General features: G+C 42.6%; 1 protein-coding gene across 1 annotated transcript in view; it reads left to right on the plus strand.

Annotated features, from left to right (window-relative positions):
* The first annotated feature begins 177 nt into the window (after positions 1 to 177).
* The window catches only part of KNTC1 (kinetochore associated 1), a 102,031-nt gene continuing 86,894 nt past the window's right edge, over positions 178 to 15,314 (plus strand). Inside the window, exons 1-6 of the mRNA XM_025402053.1 lie at positions 178 to 282; positions 2,915 to 3,085; positions 7,929 to 8,049; positions 11,553 to 11,668; positions 12,828 to 12,906; positions 15,162 to 15,239. Coding sequence (XP_025257838.1) covers positions 2,957 to 3,085; positions 7,929 to 8,049; positions 11,553 to 11,668; positions 12,828 to 12,906; positions 15,162 to 15,239 — 523 coding nt within the window. The 5' untranslated portion in view covers positions 178 to 282; positions 2,915 to 2,956. The remainder of the gene's footprint in view (positions 283 to 2,914; positions 3,086 to 7,928; positions 8,050 to 11,552; positions 11,669 to 12,827; positions 12,907 to 15,161; positions 15,240 to 15,314) is intronic.

Below are 15,314 nucleotides of genomic sequence, written 5' to 3' on the forward strand. Positions count from 1 at the left end.
CTTTCAAAGGGGCGTGTAAGGACCATGAAGAGGGCGGGGCCAAGAATACAGCCTAGGAATGCGCAGTCGGGAGAACAAAACTGGCGGAACTCAGGGTGGGGCAACGTCCTATTTCGAGTTTAAAGTAATCTTGGTCTCGTCCGGCTGCCGTAAAGGGGTTGGGTTTAGTGTTCTCCCGCCAATTTAAACTGTGGGATGGAACCTAAAGATTAGAGGCGGTTGTGTCAGTCAGGAAGAGGGGCCGCATACTTGATTGTTTCTCTTTAGTTTCTTCGATTGCAGGTGAGGACGGGGAGTTGCGCTGTGTAGGGAACTGGGGGTGGGTTCAGGACGAAGTAACTGCAGCCTCTCCTCAGTTCCTGTTTTTCCCTTTAACGCCGTCAGGAGAGAGATTGGAGTTGGTTTTTGCGGGCGGCGGTGTCCAGCGGAGAGCGTTTAAGTACGGAGGCCTAACTGACAAGTGTTTCATCTTGCTCATTTTCTCCTGTTCGCGAATCTGTTCTGCATTCCGCCGCCAGAGTGATCTCAAAATTATCAAATCAGGCCACTCGTTTGCTGAGTTCGCCTCTACCCCTTGTACTGAGAATAAAATTAAATCTTGAAGTCGAGGTTTTTTGGGCTCCACTGCTCTCTCCCTCACTGTCTTCTACTTTTGCTTTGACCCGGCAGCAGCATCAAACGCTTCCTACCCAGCCTCTGAGCCTTTGCACTCTGTTCCCTCTACGTCACGTTCCGCCTGAGTTTTGCGTGCTTGACTTCTTGTTATTCAGGTCTCAGCTCAGATGTCACCTCCTTCCCTTCCCAAACAAATCCTCCTTCAGCGACGCCTCACCTCATCCATTTAATCACTGTTTCCTTCAAATCATTTAGCACTTTTTGCAATTATTTGTGCATTTGCTTTTTTTGTAGAGGTAGCGTAACAAGATGTGTATTAACTATTTTATTTTTGTCCGTTTTTCCCGCAAAAACATAAACTTCGTAATGGCAAAGACATTTTGTGCTTTGTTCAAGCTATACTGCCAGCTCCTACAAAGGTGCCTGGCACATAGTAAATAGGTATTCAGTAAACATCTGTTGAACAAGTAAATGTGGCAGTTATGAGCGGTTTCTCTATTTCACAGATGTGGGAAATTGAGACCTATAAAGGTATTCATTCCAGCCTGTCCCTCCTTCTTCATCTCCTCACTCCCACCCAAACACCAGTCACTAAAACTGTTCTCTATTCTCCAAACATGTTTTGTTTCTGTTCCCTTGCTTATGCTCTTAGGAAGAACTCTTTCAACATTTATAAAACTATGATCTTCAATTCTCAGCCCAAGTGTTACCTGCTTCCACTAATAACAAATTAGCTAACACCTAAAATTGAATGTTTGCCATCAACCAAGCATTGTTCTGTGAACATTTAAAACTCAAAACATTGGGAGTCTGAAGCAGAAAGATTGCTTGAGCCCAGGAGATCAAGGCCAGCCAGGGCAAAATAGTGAGACCCTTGTCTCTCAAAAAACCAGAAGTAAAAAATAGAAAACTCCTTCAGGTGGGTACAACTACGTTAGTCCCTTGGTATTAGTATCCACAGGAGATTGGTTCCGGGACCTCCCACAGATACCAAAACCCTGGGATGCTTAAGTCCCTGTCATAAAATGACATAGTATTTGCATGTAGCCTGGGAACATCTGCCTGTATACTTTAAATCATCTCTAGACTACTTATCTTGCCTAACAATGTAAATGCGCTATGCCTGTAGGTGGAATCTAGGGATGTGGAACACATGGATATGGAGGGCCAACTATATGTATATATTTTTTCCAAGATGGAGTTTCACTCTTGTTGCCCAAGCTGGAGTGCAGTGGCACATCTCAACCTACTGTAACCTCCGCCTCCCGGGTTCAAGCAATTCTCCAGCCTCAGCCTCCTGAGTAGCTGGGATTACAGGCGCACACCACTACGCCCAGCTAATTTTTTGCATTTTTAGTAGCGAGGGGGTTTCGTCATGTTGGCCAGGCTGGTCTCAAACTCCTGACCTCAGGTGATCCACCCACCTAAACCTCCCAAAGTTCTGGGATTACAGGCATGAGCCACCATGCCTGGCCTGTATATTCTTATTTTATGAATTAGAGAATTGAGGAACAGAAAGATTAAGTGATCACCCAAGAACAACTGCCTAGTCATTGTGAAAGAGCACCAAGTCAGAAATTGTTTCTTCCTTGTGCTATACCTTTTATAGATATTAAAACATACTTCTAGTAGCACTTATGAAACCAATTGTAATTATTTGATTATCATTCCCTACCAGTCTTGATCCAAGGATTGTTTTTCTCCTTAGTGTTCTTTTCCCACCCAGACTCCAGGTAATATGGTTTACGTAAACCTTTACTTTTTGAGATGGTTAAACCTCATAAGGTTTCAAGCTTAGTCTTTGGTCCAGAAACCTAATTCATTTTTTTCTCCTTCCCTAATCATTTTTATTTGTTGTATAATAATACTATGATAGCATTAATGGACTTTTTCTGAACTTCATCTGGAGACTTATCCTATGATATCCCAGACAATCTGGCAATTAAACCTACACTGTTTGCTGCTATACTGATTAAAGGTTTATTTCTAATGAAAACTTGGTATAATTCCAAACTAGACACACAAAAGTAATGGAAGCTCTAGGATACATTGGTAAGATCAGAATTGTTGGTCTGTGTGCATAAACCAATATGTTCTCTGGTAACCATGATAGCTCTAGTTCCATTTATGTTATTGGCCCAAAGTGTTTAGTGGCCACAGCAATAACAAGAAGGCAAGGATGTCTGTATATGTTAATGTTAGACTTTTGTTTTTGTTTTGTGAGTAAGCTTTCTCATTTCCCAAGGAACCGGGTTCTGTGCAACAAGATAATATGGTGTCTAATTTTATGTTGTTACAGGAAAGACAGTGGTTCCTGACTCAGGAAGACAGTCTCAGAAACATGTGGAATGATATTGAGCTGCTAACAAATGATGATACCGGAAGTGGGTACCTGAGTGTCGGTTCAAGAAAAGAACATGGAACTGCTTTATATCAAGTAGATATGCTAGTGAAGATCTCTTCTGAAAAGGTGGTGATTATTACACTGACTGTTTCATTAACAGAATTTTTACTGGGTGCTTAGTAGGCCTAGTGGCCCACAGTAAATATTTTGTGAATGAATATAGCACTTCCTCAAGGAATCAAGATTCAATCTCAGATTGCTAGAAATTCACATCTGAATACCCTCTGCATCATGTTAGGATCAGTATTTTCACGACTGAAGGATTCTTAGTTCTTCTTGATATTTCATGCATACTAAATATGTGTGAATTGACGCGAAGAGCTTTTTTTTTTTTTTTTTTTTGAGACAGAGTCTTGCTCTGTCACCCAGGCTGGAGTGCAGTGGTATGATCACGGCTCACTGCGATCTCTGCCTCCCAAGATTCAAGTAATTCTCGTGCCTCAGCCTCCCGAGTAGCTGAGATTACAGATGTGCACCACCATGCTCAGCTAATTTTTTGTATTTTTGTAGAGATGGGATTTCACCATATTGTCCAGGCTGGTCTTGAACTCCTGGCCTCAAGCAATCCACCCACCTCAGCCTCCCAAAGTGCTGGGATTACAGGTGTGAGCCACCGTGCCTGGCATACAAAGAATATCTACCACTAACGTAGGAAATAAAATGTTACCAATAGAGTTAAAGGCTCTGAGGGTCCATCCCTGAATCTGTGTTCCTCCTGTTCCCTACCAGACTCAAGCACCCTGCTGAGTATGAGGTTTATCCATGCATTTCTTTCTACATTTTAACTTTCTTCTGTTAGTAATTGCACCATTCTTGCTCCATGCCTGAAACCTTATTCTTTGCCTTGCATAGAAGGTACTATTAGGTGGGTGTGGTGGCACGCACATCTAGTCCCAACTACTTAGGAGGCTGGTATTTAATTCTTTTTTTAATTAAAAAATTTTTTATTTTTACTCAAATGGATTCTGACAGATAATTCTCTTAATAAGAAAAAAACCTAGAGCAAAAGACAGGGCATCCACTGGGGATGTTATTCCTAAACAGAATGAAATTTATGCTTTTGACTTTTTTTTTTAAACTGGCTGATGGGATTTAAAAAAGAAATCATTCTTTGTGCTGCTTTAAGCTTGTGTCTGTTGAACTGTGCTGCCTTTTTTTTTTTTTTTTTTGAGACAGAGTCTCACACTGTTGCCTAGGCTGGAGTACAGTGGTGTGATCTGGGCTCGGCTCACTGCAACCTCTGCCTCCCGGGTTCAAAAAATTCTCCTGTCTCAATTTCCCAAGTAGCAGGGATTACACGTGCCACCATGCTACAAAAAATTTTTGTATTTTTAGTAGAGATGGGGTTGCCCAGGCTGGTCTTGAACTCCTGGCCTCAAGTGATCCACCTGCCTTGGCCTCTGAAAGCACTGGGATAAAGGCATGAGCCATTGCTCCTGGGTTGTACTGCTTTTAATGTACCATGAATCATATTAAAGGCAGCATAGTCCAACAATAAGATAACTAATATAGGATAAACATTAATTATGAGTAGTACAAATAAATCTCATTGTATTTTTTGGCATTATTAGAGGCAAAAATTTAAAGTACAGCATAATTTTAAAAAATTTTTTGAATCCTTCAAGACATCTGAAAGCACAGTTTCTATGAGGAAATGACGTCTATTTTTTAGTATTTTTGTTTGTTTGTTTGTTTTTTGAGATGGAGTCTTGCTCTGTCGCCCAGGTTGGAGTGTGGTGGCGTAATCTCGGCTCACTGCAAGCTCTGCCTCCTGGGTTCACGCCATTCTCCTGCTTCAGCTGCCTGAGTAGCTGGGACTACAGGTGCCTGCCACCATGCCTGGCTAATCTTTGTATTTTTAGTAGAGACGGGGTTTCACCATGTTAGCCAGGATGGTCTCGATCTCCTGACCTTGTGATCCGCCCGCCTCAGCCTCCCAAAGTGCTGGGATTACAGTCGTGAGCCACTGCGCCCAGCCATTTGTATGTTTGTTGTTTTTTAAGAGAGTTTCTCACTCTGTAGCCCAGGCTGGAGTACAGTGACGTGATGTTGACTCATTACAACCTCCCACTCCTGAGTTCAAGCGATTCTCCTGCCTCAGCTTCTGGAGTAGCTGGGATTATAGGTGCCTGCCACCACGCCTACCTAATTTTTTTTTGTTTTTCTTTTTGAGACAGAGTCTTGCTCTGTCGCCAGGCTGGAGTGCAAGTGGCGTGATCTCAGCTCATTGCAGCCTCCGCCTCCCGGGTTCAAGTGATTCTTCTGCCTCAGCCTCCTGAGTAGCTGGGAATACAGGCATGAGCCACCACGCCCAGCTAATTTTTGTATTTTTGGTAGAGATGAGGCTTCACCATGTGGGGCAGGATGGTCTTCATCTCTTGACCTTGTGATCCACCCACCTCAGCCTCCCAAAATTCTGGGATTACAGGCGTGAATCGCCGTGCCCGGGCTTTATTTTTTAATATTATCAGGAGCCTTAAAACATAGAAGTGGCTCAGGCCTTTCTTGACCTCAAGGTTGCTGTTGAAAAATAATAGTGTGTGTGTATAGAATCTTGGATTCTGTCAGGAACTAAAATTCTATTATTAGCACAGGGCATATACTTATCAACATGTTTTGAACATCTGCTATGTTCTGAGCCCAGTATTAGGCACTTGGACATAAGATGGCATTTTATTCATTCCTTTTAGGGTCTTACCTTAAAGTTAGACACACAGGACCCAAACAATAAAAGATATTTAGCTGTGCAAGTCAGTATATGCTAAATGCCAAATGAGCAATACAGACAGTAAATGAGTAGGAATTCAATCGATGGAGAGCTCATTTTGGGTTGAGCAGTTTAAGGAGCATTTCCTTAAGAAACTATGTGTTGGCCGGGCGCTGTGGCTCACGCCTGTAATCCCAGCACTTTGGGAGGCCGAGGCGAGTGGATCACAAGGTCAGGAGATCGAGACCATGGTGAAACCCCGTCTCTACTAAAAATAGAAAAAATTAGCCGGGCGCAGCGGCGGGCGCCTGTAGTCCCAGCTACTCGGGAGGCTGAGGCAGGAGAATGGCGTGAACCCGGGAGGCGGAGCTTGCAGTGAGCCGAGATTGCGCCACTGCACTCCAGCCTGGGCAACAGAGCAAGACTCCGTCTCAAAAAAAAAAAAAAAAAAAAAAAGAAACTATGTGTAAGCCCGGTGTGGTGGCATGTCCTGTAGTCCCAGCTACTCAGAGGCTGAGGTAGGAGAATGGCTTGAGCCCAGGAGTTCAAGGCCAGCCTGGGCAACGTAGGGAGACAACGTCTCTAAAAAAAAATAAAAATTAAAAATAAACTACACTTGCTTTGGGCCTTAACAAGGAGAACAGTTTAGGCAGGGAGAACTGTGTGTGGACAGATCCCTAGAAGATATAGTGCCGTTCTTTTTTTTTTTTTTTTTTTGAGGTGGAGTCTTGCTCTGTTTCCCAGGCTGGAGTGCAGTGGTGTTATCTCGGCTCACTGCAACCTCTGTCTCTCAGGTTCAAGTGATTCTCGTGCCTTACCCTCCCAGTAGCTGGGATTACATGTGACCTCCACCACGCCTGGCTAATTTTAGTGCCATTCCTTGTTGGCAGTGCCTTCGTGTAACCTTTTACTAGTTGAAGAAGCAAGTAAAAAGATAAGAAGGAGGCTGGGCGCAGTGCCTCACACTTGTATTCCCGACATTTTAGGTGGTTGAAGTGGAAGGATCATTTGAGTCCAGGAGTTCTAGACCAGCCTTGCCTACATGGTGAAAACCCCATCTCTAAAACAATAAATAAATAAATAAATTGGCCAGGTGTGGTGGTGTGCATGTGTAGTCCCAGCTGCTTGGGTGGAGGAGGCACGAAGATCCCATGAGCCCAGGCGTTTAAGGCTGCAGTGAGTTATGATGGCATCACTGCATTCCAGGCCGAGCGACAGAGGGAGACCCTGTCTCAAAGTAAAGAAAAAAATAAGGTAGAAGAGGGATCAGAATGTTGGGGAATTTTCAAGGATTACACCTGGAGAAGATGACTTTTGGAATAGTCATAAAATGAGGTGAATAGCTGCATTTTGTCAGAGAAGAATAGGACTAGTTAACATTTATTGAGCATATACTATGTGCAAGGCTCTCTTATAAGCCCTTTACATGAATTCGTTTCATCTTTATTCAGGTGAACCTTGTTGGTATTAGTATTATTATTACCCTTTTACAGAGAGTTAGTTGACACATTTGCCTAAGATCACTCAGCTAGTAAGGGACTGAGCTTCCTCAACCACTAATCTGTCCAAGTGCTTCAAGACAGCTATGTGTGGGAAGCTCTCGGCAACAGAACTGAATACTGGAGACTCTGATTTGGCTTGTCTAGTGTTTTTAAAAATGTTGACTTAGCTGCCAATATTTAAAAATCAGAACATGTCACATAAAGATCCAGCTTCTGTTGATGAATGGGCAGGTATGGCCATGCCAGTGCTGCATCCCCACCGGGCTTCCCACTGGCTGGTGTGAAGCAGATTCTATTCTTTCATGTCTGTGGGGGTGTGGACCCTCCAGTTCACAGTTCACCACCATTCCCCTGCCTAGCATATCCACGACACCAAGACTTCATGCCAATCTTGATTAATTCATTATGTTAATGCCTGGCTCCTGCATCATAAAGTCAATCCTGAGGAAACAAGGACTTGAACGTGAGAATCCCTTGCCCTTCCTGCCCATCCTAAACTGTTTTTCTACTTAGGATCCTGGATGGATTCAAGATATACCATACAAAGAAAAACTCGATGATTAAGTAGATCGAGGGACAAAGAAAAAAAGCCTGTCAAGTTTTAAAGTGGGGTATTGGGGAATTTGATGATACTATTGATAAGTATTGTTAAACGCATATAAAAATGTTTGAATTTTCATCATGCTTTTCTCTCCCACAGGCCTCATTAAATCCAAAGATACAGGCATGCAGTTTAAGTGATGGGTTTATTATTGTAGCCGACCAATCAGTGATATTGCTTGACAGTATTTGTAGATCACTTCAATTGCATCTTGTCTTTGGTAAGTATAATGTAATGAAGTAAGATAAATTGGAAGTCAAATATCTGCTGCCAATTTCTGCTGGATTGCCTCCTCTTTATTATTTCTAAGGTTTCAAATTCGACCAATTTCAAGTAATTAAGTTTGAGTGCTTAGTGCCTTGTTTGTGCTGGGCACTAGAGTCAAAGGACACTGAGATCCCTTCTCTCTTTACATCTAAGGGGAAATACACATGTAAAGCAACAATTTAGTTTGCTTTCTTGTGTTAGAATACTATGGAAAACACGAGCTCATTTGTGTTCAAATTCCTGAATCTTGTACAGAATTTCGGTATCATTAATGGATATTTGCATATTTTTAGAATGAATAGCTCTCTAAAAATCTTTTAACATACTTATGAATTAATTCTTCATCAAGCTACAAGACTTCAAGTACATGCAGATGTGGACTTGAGAGTGAATTAAAGCCGGACATGGTGGCTTATGCCTGTAATCCCAGCACTTTGGAAGGCTGAGGCCACTGGATCACTTGCGGTCAGGAGTTCAAGACCAACCTGGCCAACATGGTGAAACCCCATTTCTACTAAAAATACAAAAATCACACCTGTAATCTTTGTACTTTGGAAGGCCCAGGTGGGTAGATTGCCTGAGCTCAGGGGTTTGAGACCAGCCTGGGCAACACGGTGAGACCCCGTTTTCTCTACGAATATACAAAAATTAGCTGGCCGTGCTGGTGTGCATCTGTAGTTTCAGCTACTTGAGAGGCTGAGGTAGGAGAATTGCTTGAACCTGGGAGGTGGAGGTTGCAGTGAGCCAAGATCATGCCACTGCACTCCAGTCTGGGTGACAGAGCAAGACTGTCTCCAAAACAAAAACAAAAACAAAAATTAGCTGGGCATGGTGGCATACACCTGTAATCCCAGCTACTCAGGAGTCTGAGGCAGGAGAATTGCTTGAACCCAGGAGGCAGAGGTTGCAGTGAGCCAAGATTATGCCACTGTACTCTAGCCTGAGTGACAAGAGTAAGAGTCTTGTCTCAAAAACAAAAAAGAGTGAATTAAGGGATAAATCAATGATGGTACTGAGCTTAGGCAAGAATATTATGAAAGCTTTTTTTTTTTTTTTTGAGATGGAATCTCGCTCTGTCGCCCAGGCTGGAGTGCAGTGGCACAATCTCAGCTCACTGCAAACTCTGCCTCCCGGGTTCATGCCATTCCCCTGCCTCAGCCTCCCGAATACCTGGGACTATAGGCACCCGCCATCATGTTAGCCAGGATAGTCTCGATCTCCTGATCTTGTGATCTGCCTGCCTCGGCCTCCCAAAGTGCTAGGATTATAGGCATGAGCCACCACACCCGGCCCCGAAAGTTTTTTCTTTCTTGAGTAGAAATTTTTTTTTTTTTTGAGATATAGTCTCGTACTGTCACCTAGGCCAGAGTGCAGTGGTGTGATGTTGGCTCACTGCAACCTCCTCTTCCAGTGTTTAAGCAATTCTCCTGCCTCAGCCTCCCAGGTATCTGGGACTATAGGCACCCATCACCACGCCCTGCTAATTTTTTTTTTTTTGTATTTTTAGTAGAAACAGGGTTTCACTATGTTGGCCAGGCTGGTGTTGAACTCCTGACCTCGTGATCCACCCGCCTCGACCTCCTGAAGTGTTGGGATTACAGACATGAGCCACTGTGCCTGGCCTTTGTTTTTTTTTTTTTTTTTTTTTTTTTGCTGAGACAGAGTCTCGCTCTGTGGCCCAGGCTGGAGTGCAGTGGTGTTCTCTCAGCTCACTGCAACTTCCACCTCCCAGGTTCAAGAGATTCTTCTGCCTCAGCCTCCTGAGTAGCTGGGATTACAGGTGCCCGCCACTGTGCCTGGTAATTTTTGTATTTTTAGTAGGGTCGGGTTTCACCATGTTGGCCAGGCTGGTCTCAAATTCCTGACTGCAAATGATCCACCTACCTTGGCCTCCCGAAGTGCTGGGATTATAGACGTGAGCCACTGTACCCGGCCATTGAGTAGAAATTTTAAGAGACAGATAGTTGTTGAAACTTTTACGTAAGAACTTAGACAACTGAAAAGGAAACAGAACGCATGCATTTTGGAACATATCTTGATTGCAACATGGAGGCAATAAACTTGTGTTTTATGAAATCTTGACGTATTGACCCTGATTAGTCCACAAGATTCACAGTTTCTTCTATGAAATGGTGGGATGCGGTAATGATGAACCATTTGTGGAAAGATACTGTGGCAGAATAACTTGTGTTCATAAGCCAGTTACATCTTACTGTTTTTCTTGTCCCTTCCCTTTCTGCTTTGTTTTCTGTTACCTTGGCCTTCTTGATTTTGCATGAATACAACAGGCACTTCCCACCCGATGATCTTTCCTCGAGCTGTGCCCACCGTCTGAATGCTCTGAATGCTCTTCCATCTTAGCCATTTGGCTAATTTCCTCACCTCTTTCATGTATCCTGTGAGCTTTCTAATTAACACTGCAAAACGCACTGTTCTTCTGAGGTCTCTTACCTGGCTATACATTTTTTTTCCAGAACATCTATCACCTTCTTACATGTCTTACAGTTTGTTTATTATGCTAATTGTTTATCAGCTATTTCCTTTTTTTTTTTTTTTGGGACAGTGTGACTCTGTTGCCTAGGCTGGAGTGCAGTGGCGTGATTTCAGCTCACTGCAACCTCCACCTCCTGGGTTCAAGCAATTCTCCTGTCTCAGCCTCCCGAGTAGCCTGGATTACAGGCACATGCCACCATGCCCAGCTAATTTTATATTTTTAGTAGAGTCGGGGTTTCACCATGTTGGCCAGACTGGTCTCGAACTCCTGACCTCAAGTGATCTGCCTGCCTCGGCCTCCCAAAGTGCTGGGATTACAGGTGTGAGCCACCACGCCTGGTCATTTATCCGCTATTTCTGCCTTAGAATATGAACTTTGTGATGGTGGTAATCTTTTGTTACTGTTCTCAGATATATGCAAAAGGCCTAGAACAATGCTTAGCATAAAGTAAGTGCTCAATAAATATTTGTTGACCAGCTGCGTGCAGTGGCTCACATCTGTAACCTCAGCACTTTGGGAGGCAGAGATGGACAATCGCTTGAGCCCAGGAGTTCGAGACCGGTCTAGGTAACATGGCAAAACCCCATCTCTACAAAAAGTACAAAAAATTAGCTGGCCATAGGAGTGTGTACCTGTGGTCCCAGCTACCTGGGAGGCTGAGGCGGGAGAATTGCCTGACTGAGCCCAGGAAGTCTAGGGTGCAGTGAACTGAGGTGGTACCACTCCACTCCAGCCTGGGTAGTAGAGCGAGATGCTGTCTCAAAAACAAAACAAAACAAAAAATATTTGTTGACTGAATAAAAGTCAACAACATTCTTTTTTACTTTCATCACATCTGTTTTGCAGTATTTAGAAGTAACTTAAGTAATCGTTGGCTTTTTAATGAGAAAAATTTGTATTTTTTTTGTGTTGGAAATAAGGATTTTCAAAGGAAGCTTGTAACTTTGATTTGAAATTTTCAGATACTGAAGTGGATGTAGTTGGCCTTTGTCAAGAAGGAAAGTTTCTTTTGGTTGGCGAGAGAAGTGGCAACCTACATCTTATTCATGTAACATCAAAACAAACACTACTCACTAATGTAAGATCTTGTTATATTTTAATTTTCATTATTTAAATTCTAAATAATCTCTTAGACAACTAAAACTTCAGCAAACTATTACTTAATATGTGTTTTAAATTAAAACAATGTTTTTTGAACAATTAAGCTTTGAAGGTGTTACCACAGCTTGAATCCTGAGTTTTTGGCTCTCGTGTAAATAGAAATTAACACCAGGTCAAACAGAAATTTTCCCAGGGAAGGTTTAGTAGGCTTGTGGCTCAAGGAATCTCAAGGGAACACCGTATGGGAAAGGGATGCCAAGTGCTAGCTTCCTGAAGGGTTTATAGCTCTTGTCGTTTTGAGGAAGCTGAGGTGAGAAAAGTGATTTGTAGGCATGTAGAGGCAGGGAACTTTCAGCACCTGTGAATTGATCGCATCCTTTTTCATGTGTTGTATGTCTCATTAGCATGTTAAATCTCCATCCCTGGGTATGATTTTTAGTATCATAATTAGGTTAAAATGAGGAAATACTTGGTTAAAGGCCAGGGCTGAAGTCCGTCTTGTGCTCAGCTGGCTGGATCTGGTCAGGTGCTAAGAGTCCTGCTTTACTAACCTTGGAAGATGGTCAGGTTTTTATTAGGAATGTGAGAGTCCCACTTTAACAACTTTGGGAGAAGTAACTCCAGGAGACGAACGGTTAGGTTCTTATGTGGTTGGGAATTCAGCTTGGTCAGCTAAGTCAGGAGCAGGCAGCTTGTTAAGGGAAGCAGGAAGGTAGAGGAGGGAATGCCCAGACATATGAAGCCTTTGGGGTCTTGGTTACAATGTCTCTTGCCTGCCAGAATTGAGTTTCTTCCCTGTACTGAATGGTATTTTAAACTAAAAGAATGTTTTTTTGAAAAATTAAGCTTTGAAGGTGTTACTATAGCTTGGATCCCAAATTCTTGGCTCTCACGTAATAGAAATTAACACCAGGTCAAACAAAAATTTTCTTAGGCCAGGTTTAGTAAGCTTGTGGCTCAAGGAATCACAAGAGGTATTTAGTACGCTTGTCCAAAATAGTTTTCCATTTTAAAAGTAAGATGTTTGGAATATAGGCAGAATTATTGCTAATGATAATTGAAAACTTTAAAGAATAAAATCCTTGATTGTAGTTTTCTGTGTTTAATTTTATTATTTGAAATTAATTTGCATTTAGGCATTTGTTCGGAAAGCTAATGATGAAAATCAGCGGACTTACCAGAATCTTGTCATTGAGAAGGATGGTTCAAATGAAGGTAAGTTTTCTTGAATTTTTGAATGACTTTTTATTTTTATTTTTTATTTTTTAAATGGAGTCTCACTTTGTCTCCCAGGCTGGAGTGCAGTGGCGCAATCTCAGCTCACTGCAACCTCCAGCTCCTGGGTTCAAGCGTCTCCTGCTTCAGTCTCCTGAGTAGCTGGGATTACAGGCGTGTGCCACCACGCCCGGCTAATTTTTGTATTTTTAGTAGAGATGGAGTTTCACCATGTTGGCCAGGCTGGTCTCAAGCTCCTGACCCCAAGTGAGTGATCCACCTGCCTGGGCCTCCCAAAGTGTTGGGATTACAGGCATGAGCCACTGTACCCAGCCTGAATGACTTCTAACTAATATCTAATCAAAAATTCCAATTTTTGGTTAATAAATTATATAAATTCATTGTTATGCTATCTACATTTTTTCTGTTTTTTTTTTTTTTTTTTGAGATGAAGTCGCTCCCTCTTGTCCCCCAGGCTGGGGTGCAATGGCATGACCTCAGCTCACTGAAACCTCTGCCTCCCGGGTTCAAGCGATTCTCCTGCCTCAGTCTCCCAAGTAGCTGGGATTACAGGCGCCTGCTACCACGCCTGGCTAATTTTTTGTTTTTAATAGAGACGGGGTTTCACCGTGTTGGCCAGGCTGGTCTCGAACTCCTGACCAGGTGATCCGCCCGCCTCAGGTGATCCGCCTGTGAGCCACTGTGCCCGGCCTTTTCTGTATTTTTTTATACATTTTTTCCTATCAATGCAATTAATATTGTAAGAAACAATTTTTATATTTTAGCTCTTTTTAGAGGTTTAAACATATACTTTTCCTAAATATAATATTCTAAACTTATTTCTACAGTTTCGAGATTTCTATAGGTTACCAAGGAGACATTATATTCTTTTAAAATGTGTTTCTGGGCTTCAGTATATTTATTATATTTTTACTTCAACAAATGTTAACTGGGCCTTAATTTATTTTGATATATCTGAGATTTTTTTTTTCTGGCACATGAAGTTTGTTATTTTAATAAAAGTTTCAAAAGAAGTTAACAATGTTTTTTGTGAATAAGTTACTAGTTCTTTGTAAATAAGTTTTATCTGTAACATTACTATATTTGATTATTAGAATTTAAATGAGCAGGCTGTGTGTGGTGGCTCACATCTGTAATCCTAGCATTTTAGGAGACTGAGGTGGGAGCATCGCTTGAGTCTAGGAGCTTGAAACCAGCCTGGATAACATAGAGAGACCTCCACCTCTACAAAAAATAAAAAATTAGCCAGATGTGTTGGTGCGTGTAGTCCCACCTTCTCAGGAGGCTGAGTTGGGAGGATCTCTTGGGCCTGGAGGTTGCGGCTGCAGTGAGCTGTGGTCATGCCATTGCACTCCAGCCTGGGAGATAGATTGAGACCCTGTCTCAAAAAAAAAAAAAACTTCACATTGACATATTTTTAAGGTAGTTCCAGATACCGTTTGTGCATGCGTGCGTGTGTGCTTGCCTGCCTGCCTGCCTTCCTTCCTTCCTTCCTTCCTTCCTTCCTTCCTTCCTCTTTCTCTATTTTTTTTTTTTTTTCTGAGATGGAGTTCCACTCTATTGCCCAGGCTGGAATGTAGCAGTGCAATTTCGGCTCACTGCAACCTCCACCATCCAGGTTCAAGCAGTTCTCCTGCCTCAGCCTCCTGAGTAGCTGGGACTACAGGCGCACACCCCCACACCCAGCTAATTTTTGTATTTCTAGTAAAGACGGGGTTTCACCATGTTGGTCAGGCTGGTCTCGAGCTCCTGACCTCATGATCCACCTGCCTTGGCCTCCCAAAGTGTTGGCATTACAGGCGTGAGCCACTGCACCCCGCCTCTTTCTCTCCTTCTTTCTCTCTTTGTTCAAAAGCCACATTCAAACAGATGCTGGTTTAAATTTTATATCCATGTGCCTTTTAAAGTAACTGATTCCCGGCCACGTGCAGTGGCTTTCACCTGTAATCCCAGCACTTTGGGAGGCTGAGGCAAGTGGATCTCAAAGTCAAGAGATTGAGACCATCCTGGCCAACATGGTGAAACTCTGTCTCTACTAAAAATACAAAAATTAGCTGGGCGTGGTGGTGCACGCCTGTACTCCCAGCTACTCGGGAGGCTGAAGCAGGAGAATCGCTTGCACCCTAGAGGCAGAGGTTGCAGTGAGCCGAGATTGCACCACTGCACTCCAGCCTGGCAGCAGAATGAGACTCCATCTCAAAAAAAAGAAACTGATTCTGATTTTATTTCAATAGGTACCTATTATATGCTACTTCTTACGTACAGTGGATTTTTTTGTATTACAAACCTTCAGCTTTTAAAAATTCAACAAGGTAAGTAATACATTATATTTTTATTATTGATTTGCAGCAATATTTACTAGTTTTATTAATTTAGTAATTAGTAAA

This window comes from Theropithecus gelada, chromosome 11 (genome assembly GCF_003255815.1).
Source record: "Theropithecus gelada isolate Dixy chromosome 11, Tgel_1.0, whole genome shotgun sequence".
Classification (NCBI taxonomy): Eukaryota; Metazoa; Chordata; class Mammalia; order Primates; family Cercopithecidae; genus Theropithecus; species Theropithecus gelada.